Source organism: Mus pahari, chromosome 11, assembly GCF_900095145.1.
Source record: "Mus pahari chromosome 11, PAHARI_EIJ_v1.1, whole genome shotgun sequence".
NCBI lineage: Eukaryota > Metazoa > Chordata > Mammalia > Rodentia > Muridae > Mus > Mus pahari.
In genome coordinates this window covers 57,115,576-57,123,987 of record NC_034600.1, presented here as the reverse complement: position 1 = coordinate 57,123,987, position 8,412 = coordinate 57,115,576, and the positions used below count along the sequence as shown (strand labels likewise).

Here is an 8,412-nt window from a genome sequence, read left to right as displayed (position 1 = left end):
AAAAAAAAAAAATCACATGACACAACGGAGTCTCTAAGGAAAATTTTCCACTTCATAGGTGTCAGGCCATTCCTCTGGGATGAATTAGTAAACTAAGAAACCGTTTTTTCCCTCCTTCCCCCCAAGACGTTAGCTTACCTCTCCAGAAACTACAGATACTAAATGGGTGACCTGAGAGTCTTATGTAGGAATGCATTTTAATGTAAAGATTCTTTTTAACTGCAAGACAGTATTTCATAGTATTATGATTTAGTTATCTAGTTCCTCAAGGATGAGATTTTAATCTGTAAAGATTCTGTGCCTATAAAAAATGGTAAACCTTTGTATAAATGGTAAATCCTTTGTATAAATGGATTCACACTTGAGGAATTTTCAAGTAATTTTCAAATTGACCGTTTTTATACTACCCACCATCAGGATTCAGGCAATGTGGAGAGCATCATCATATGAGTGAGAGAGAATGTTCTCCTCATACTGGATGAATAATAGAATATTTGTTCTTACATAAACTTTGTGAAGACAGGCTCCAGAACCTTCAATAAGTAAACCCACTCATCCCAAGATAAACACATGATAAACTGTGGGGGAGAATGCTCCCCAAACATGTTGGAGCACAGCTTTTTGCATTGTGACAACTCTGGAATGCTGAGTGCTGACAGCAGCAGAACCCTGCCCAACAACGATGGAGGCGATACTTTCTAAGTAAAGTTAACAAGAAAGACTACAGGGCACAGAGCTGGAAAGTGCAGCAGGCTCACGAAGCAGAGTGTGTCCCGCAGCTCTGGGCTGAGGACTGTTGAGCATAGTGGAAGGGCATGGGAACCTGCAGAAATGAAAGAGCTCTTATGACAGCCACCACACATGGGTCCTTAAAAGCAGCTAAGGAGTCAAAACCCGTGGAGAGGCTTCCAAAAGGAGATGTGACCCAAGAGATGGGAGTGGGTAGGGATGGAGACCCCTTCACTTGTATTATAAACCAGGCTGTACTGGCTAGTTTTGTGTCAACTTGACACAGCTTGAGTTATCAAAGAGAAAGGAGCTTCAGTTGGGGAAATGCCTCCATGAGATCCAGCTGTAAGGCATTTTCTCAATTAGAGATCAAGGGGGAGGTCCCCTTGTGGGTGGTGCCATCCCTGGGCTGGTAGTCTTGGTTCTATAAGGGAGCAGGCTGAGCAAGCCACGGGAAGCAAGCCAGCAAAGAGCATCCCTCCATGGCCTCTGCTTCCTGACCTGCTTGAGTTCCAGTCCTGACTTCCTTGGTGATGAATAGCAGTATGTAAGTATATGCGGAATAAACCCTTTCCTCCCCAACTGCTTCTTGGTCATGATGTTTGTGCAGGAATACAAACCCTAAGACACAGGCCCTACAGGAGGAAGCAAATGCAGTGTCCCAGACTGTTCGAGGAGGTGAGGAGAAGAGGAAAGAGCAGGGCATAGCCAGACAGAAATTACCAGCCTGAAAAGATGGATAGTAAGGGCTCCTACATGTACTGACAGACACTTAAATTCAAAGTCAAACAATCTGTTAAACAGAGTGAGCACACTCCTCCCAGGAGTTTTATTTAAACATTGGAACCTGTATAAATATATTAAGTAATACACAGGGATAATTGCTAACCCGTTTCCCTTAAAATAAGATTGTCTTATTTTATGATCATTAGTAAGGGCCTAATCTAACATCAGGGCTCCTAGAAGATTTTTGATTGCATTTATTCATTTGTGTTTGAGTATGTGTACATACATATGTGTGTGAGTATGTTTCATAGTGCGGCGTGATGCTATTCCCTCTTTGAACATGTGGGTCCTTAGGAATGAACTCAAGGGAACTTTGAATACACTGACTGCTCCAGAGTCTTAAGGCGAACTCTGGGAAATCAGCCAAATCGACTGTCTTCTCACCATTCTTACTCAGTGACACCCATTTCAGATTTGTGGTCTGTTGAATGTTATCATTTGTTTTCAAAGCAATTATCCTGTTACAGAAACGATGGGAAACTGATAACCGAGAGCACTCATATGTGACTGCATATACTATATTATTATTAATAACATCCTGGTCACAGCTTCATCGAACTGGCCATCACCTTGTAGGCATTGAGAAATCACCATGTAGGTGGAAGGCCTGTCATTCCTCATCCAGTCTCATCTCCGGTTCCCTCTATTGCTTTTTGCTGTTGCTTGATCTCATTAAGCTTGATCTGCTTCAGAACCCTTCCATGAATGCTCTTTGCCGTTAGTGTATGTAGTAGTTTGGGTGAGCAATAGTTTCCTCATTACATTAATACTGTTTGCTGTTAATGTCTGTAGTAGTTTGGGTGAGCAATATTTCCTTATAGGTATGTGAACACTTATTCCCCAGTTGACCCTGTTTGGGGAAGTTGTGGAATCTTTGGGACATGGAGCCTTGCTGGAGTAACTGTGTCACAGGAGGTAGGCTTCTAGTGTTGATCGCCTCTGCCCACTTCAGTTTTATAACTTCCTTGTGCTGGCAGAGAAGTGATCCGCCAGATTCCTGTTTCTGCCACCTGCTGCCAAGCTATCCCCACCATTATGGATTCTAACACTCTGGCACTTTAAGCCAAAATCAGCTCTTCCTTACATTCCTTTTGGTCATGGTGCTTTATCAGAGCTATAGAAAGTATCTAAAACACCATACTAGAATGTTCTATTTATACTAACTTGCTCATGTCTTGGAGGTCCCTGTTTAGATACTATCTTGCCAGAGAAGCCCTCCTAGACTACATTGTATAAGATAGAATTCCCCTTTCCAAGTCTCCATTAAATTCCTCACCTGCCTTTACTTTTCTCCTCTTTATCCTTTGCTTGCAAAATTACCAGGTCTCCTATAGCCTTAGTGGAGACAGAATGACATGGTTCCTGCCCCTGAGACAAGGCCAACAGACATGGGGCCATCATGAGTGTCGATGGCTGCCATGGGCATAAGCCTTCTTTGTATAATAATGTACATGTTTTACTCCCTCATGAATGCATTTCCTGTTAACATTAATGATCCCATGATAATAAGACAGCACAAGTCCAGGAGCTGAAGGTGTGGTTAATATCTCAGCAAAATGGTAAACATTGGGACCTTCAAGGCAGCTCTTAAGGCTGTGGGAAAGAACTCTTAAAAGCATGAGTTAAAAAAATACATAATTTCTCAAAAAGCGAAGATGCAATATGAAGTATGTGTAGGGCTTCACGAATCTAAAGGAACAAAGGCAGCTGCTTTTATGAGTCAGCTTGTCAGAAAGATACAAAGGCAGGTAAATTCCTGAGTTCAAGGTCATTCTGGGACACAGCAAAAGAGAAAGCAGGCTGGAAAGCTGTCTCCAGCAGAGCATAGGCTGCCACCTTCGACCCATGATTTGACTTCAAGTCATTTGTTTTCACTGCTCCCAGACACTCCTTCCTCAGAACCCCTCTCCAAGCTGAGGCTGGCCCTTGGCACAAAATAATCCACTCAGCTGAGTGAATGCTTGTGTGAGCCTTTCAGTGCTGCCCTCTAGATGTGGGCTTATCCAGCTTACAAGAGGCCTTTTCATCAGTAATTCAAAAAATGGTGGGTGTGCCCTACTACCTAAGTCATGTACCTTTTTCCCCCTAATTTGTAAAAACACTATTATTCATAGCAGCCATTTTTTTTTGTCATTTCCTAAATTCCAGGAAAACAAATATTTTTCTCCTTGATGTTTATAACTTCACTTCTAGTGGTGGTCTTCATCTTAAATTTCTCTCCAAGAACTCATTTATCAAAGGCTTGGTATCTAGCAGTTGGCATTACTAGGAGCTGACAGCAACCTCAGGAAATAGGGCCAAGTTGCAAGAAGTAGGTCCTTTAGAGAATGCCCTTCAAGATATGCTGGAATTCCTTCCCATTCTCCGTCCCTCTTTCCTTCTCCTTTCCTTTACTCTGCCTACTTTTTAGTTTCCATAAAGAAAACACTACCCTTGCTAAGTGTTCCATGCCATATGGCTTTGTTTTGTCATAGGCCCTAAAAGGACTAGGCCAAAGAAACATCAGCTGAACCTTTGAAACCATTAGTTAAAATAAAATGTTACCTATTAAAAACAATGAATTTATGAAATTCTTAGACAAATGGATGGATCTGGAGGATATCATCCTGAGTGAGGTAACACAATCACAAAAGAACACACATGATATGCACTCACTGATAAGTGGATATTAGCCCAGAAGCTCAGAATACCCAAGATACAATTTGCAAAACACATGAAACTCAGGAAGGAAGACCAAAGTGTGGACACTTCGATCCTTCTTAGAAGGGGGAACAAAATACCCATGGAAGGAGTTACAGAGACAAAGTTCAGAGCAGAGACTGAAGAAATGACTATCCAGAAACTGCCCCACCTGGGGATCCATCCCATAAACAACCACCAAACCAGACACTATTGCAGATGCCACCAAGAGCTTGCTGACAGGAACCTGATATAGCTGTCTCCTGAGAGACTCTGCCAGTGCCTGACTAATACAGAAGTGGATACTAACAGTCATCCATTGGACAGAGCACAAGGTCCCCAATGAAGGAGCTAGAGAAAGTACCCAAGGAGCTGAAGGGGTTTGCAGCCCCATAGGAGGAACAACAATATGAACTAACCAGTACCCCAGAGCTCCCTGAGACTAAACCCCAATCAAAGAAAACGCATGGAGGACTCATGGCTCTGGCTGCATATGTAGTAGAGGATGGCCTAGTTGGTCATCAATGGGAGGAGAGGCCCTTGATCCTGTGAAGATTCTATGCCCTAGTATAGGGGAATGCCAGGACCAGGAAGCAGGAGTGGGTGGACTGGGGAGCAGGGGTTGGGGGGAGAGGATAGGGTATTTTTGGAGGGGAAACTGGGAAAGGGGATAACATTTTAAATGTAAATAAAGAAAATATCTAATAAAAAAATAAATAAACCGTTCCTCCATTTAAGCTTCTTTTCTCAGGTATTTTGCCACAGCAACAGCATACCGACCAACACAGTCCATTGGTTCTTCAAGTAACAGGCATCTGGTACATACACACATACTCAATACATATTTGTGGTAAGGCAGCTGAATGGATCCATAGTCAATAAAACTTACAGGTAAACACAAAGGTTGAGCCCCATGATGAGATGCAGGGTAGGATAGATGTGGAAGCTGGGAGTGAAGTCAGGTATGGTGGTTTGAATAAGAATGGCCCCCATAGGCTCATATACTTGAATGCTCAGCAGGGAGTGGCACTCCTTGAAAGGATTAAGAGGGATGTGGCCTTGGAGTAGGAATGGCCTTGTTGGAAGAACTGTGTTAGTGGAGGGGGACTTGGGGGTTTCAAGGGCCCAAGCCAGGTCCACAGTCTCTCTACTTCCTACTATCCATCCACCTGAGGATCCAGGTGTAGAACTCTCAACTACTCCAGCACCATGTCTGCCTGTATGCCATTATGCTCCTTGCTATAATGACAAGGGACTAAACTTCTGAAAGTGCAAACAAGTCTGGATTAAATGCTTCCCTTTACAAGAGTGGCCAAGGTCATGGTGTCACTTCACAGCAATGGAACACTGACCAAGACATAATGCATCCCAACTAGTTTGCTTCCTATTGATGTAATAACCAAAAGCAACTCGGGGAAGAAAGGGTTTGTTTCATCCGACAGCTTATAGTCCATCACTGGGAGAAGTCATGATAGGAACTCAAACAGGACAGGAAACTGAAGCAGACATCATGAAGAACTCAACCAGGGCAGGAAACTGAAGCAGACACCAGGAAGAAATGTTGCTTATTGGCTTGCTCCATTAAGCTCATGGCCAGCTACATGTCTTCTGTAGTCCAGGCCCCCCTGCCCAGGGATGACTCCACTCACACTTGGTTAGGCCTTCCTCTATCAATGAGCATTTAAGAAAATGCTCCAAAGCTATGCCCCATAGGGCAATGGGATGGAGACAGCTCCTGGATCTAGACTCCTTCATATAACTGGGCTGTGTCAAGCTGACAGCTGAACCTAACTAGGAGAACATCCGAGTCTGTCCAAAGGGGCCAGAATTTTCATTCCAAAAATATGTATTTGGATTTTCTTGTTTTTATATTTCATAGTTTCTGGTACTGGAATCCTTTGAAACTAATCACATTAGATTTGGGTCATAAAAAAATCCCAAAGAGCTCTCTACATATGCTTTCTTTTCTCTATGAAGTCTCCGCCTAAGCTTTCTAACTTTTTCTTTTACTTCTTGTGTTTGGCTGAGACAAAACCTCACAATATAACCCTGGCTAGTCTGGTCCTTGCTGTGTATAGCCTGGGCTGTCCTCAAATACTATTTCTGCCTTCGAAGTCCCGAGATTGCTTATTTCTACTTTGGTATTAAGAGTGAGTGTGTGAGTAGACAAACAAGAACTAACTATGGTCACTAACGGCACTCCATTCCAGAGTTAGCCAACAAACCTCAGTTCATACACATTACTAAAATTTACATTCGAGGGACAGGGTTAAGATGGCGCAGAAAGGAAGAGAATCAATCAGTGTTGAGACTTTGAGGTTGTGCGACTTTGCTTTATAAGTTTGCAGATGAAAGCAACTTGCTTCTTTTCTGTTCGGGGCTAATCACAAGGATCAGCAAAAACAAGTATTTGGGATAAACAAACTTTCCCTTCACAGGTTTAAGATTTTTGACTTGATGATGCCTGACTTTATTAAGGTAAATGAGTCTTAGATAATATAAAAATAGATTCTTTTTAAATGTTAAATATCAGTCATGGGGTCACAAAAATCTTCATAGAATCCTAGAACCAAAGAAGCTTTAGAGAGCAAAGTGTGCATGTATACTTATAGTGTAGTCAGGGTAACTGATACCCACAGGATGTGACTTACACCAAACCTCAGAGTCAAAACGGCAACCCTGCCATCCTGAAACCAAGTTTATCACTCTGGCCATCATTTCGTGCTGAAGGTTCTCTTAGAAACCAGAGAAAAAGACAAAGTGGGGTCTTTCCAAACTTTTGGCTCAGGCGCTTTAGGGTACAGATTTAACCTTTGATTTACAGACCATCAGCATTTATCATATACGAAAGCAAACTCAGTTAAATCCTCCTGCCTTGAAAGGCTTTCTTGACATTCTAGTGTCAGTGATAAATTTCCACTCCAGATATGTAAGAACAAATGCAAAACATACAAAAATCACTGTGGTTTTTTTTTTCTCCACAGGCGTTCTTTTTAAAACATGGGGGAGGGGGGGATTTACCTGCTCAGTTGTTAAGATTCGTTATAGTCACACTTTCAAATGTGTGCCACAGCGAGTGCGCTTTTCACATCTGTGTAGTACTACTGTGTGCTCTGTGACCTTGTAGTACAAACCTGCATGTGATTTAGGGCTACATGGTGTTTGCCACGTGTGCCTTTCTCCCTGAAATGAAATGGTAACCATTGGACAGCTACTGGCCCATTCCTGAATCTTCCTGTACTTTTTTCTTCAACAAGCCTGACTCTAAACCTTACCCAGGGAGGTAACACTGACCGTGACCCCAGAACACCTGGAGAACGCTGGGGTGCACGTTGCTTCAGGAAAGGGGAGGACTGGCTAGCCAAGAATCATGGCGGGAAAACACGCACAGACATGGCAGTTTTAAAACCATCAGGCCCCTGAGGCCTGCAGCTCCTTCCTTTCTTCCACGGGATCTTCCTTCATTTTCAAGAAATAATGTCCTTGTGCAACAAGGCACTGCAGGACCACTCACAGCAGCAGTAAGGCTGAACGTCAGTTTGCCTTGACTGGCCGGAAGTGCCTCGCTTTGGGGCTCCCCCGCATCAACCATAAGGCAGCGTTCCATTTCCATGGCAACGCATTGTCTCCAGATCCAGAAGCCCAGCTTCGGTGAGATTCGTCATGGCCCGGGCACCGGCACAGGCCCGAGGTAGCAGAGGTCTGAACTGCCTGGTCCGGTGAGCAGGCTGGGAAGGTCTTTCTGGGTCGGCGAGCCAGAAGAGCTCACCAGCTTCTGGTGCAGGGGCCCAGAAACGCAGGCAGGGAAGACCGGAGCCGAGCTCCAGGGGCATCCACAGTTAGGAAGCAACAATAGAAATGTCTGTGATGAGCAGCAAGAGATTTGTCCTAGAGGCGGGCCAAGTGTGGTGTCCTAGTCCATCCAGGATCCAGTGCAACTGTGTGGGAACTGAGTTTGGGGTTTTGAGAGCTCAGAATGTGAAGAAAATAGGACTTAGAAAGGGAAGTTTGCCCTTCTGCCCACTCCCTACCCCCACCCCACCCCCACCCCTTTTTTTTTCAAAGTTGGGTGTTCTGGAGCCTGGATCAAGGAAAGCTACCACAGTATCCTTCAGGGAACGACTTGGATGGTGTTATTATTCAGTAAAGTGTGCATTTAAGGGTTAGGGATAATATAGAGAAATGCATTTCACAAATTATTATCAACCACATCCCCGC

The 8,412-nt window shown here is 43.7% G+C and overlaps 1 protein-coding gene across 1 annotated transcript in view; it reads left to right on the top strand.

Annotated features, from left to right (window-relative positions):
* The first annotated feature begins 7,845 nt into the window (after positions 1 to 7,845).
* Ttc23l (tetratricopeptide repeat domain 23 like) overlaps positions 7,846 to 8,412 on the top strand; it is a 56,307-nt gene continuing 55,740 nt past the window's right edge. The window contains exon 1 of the mRNA XM_021208721.1: positions 7,846 to 7,913. Coding sequence (XP_021064380.1) covers positions 7,858 to 7,913 — 56 coding nt within the window. The 5' untranslated portion in view covers positions 7,846 to 7,857. The remainder of the gene's footprint in view (positions 7,914 to 8,412) is intronic.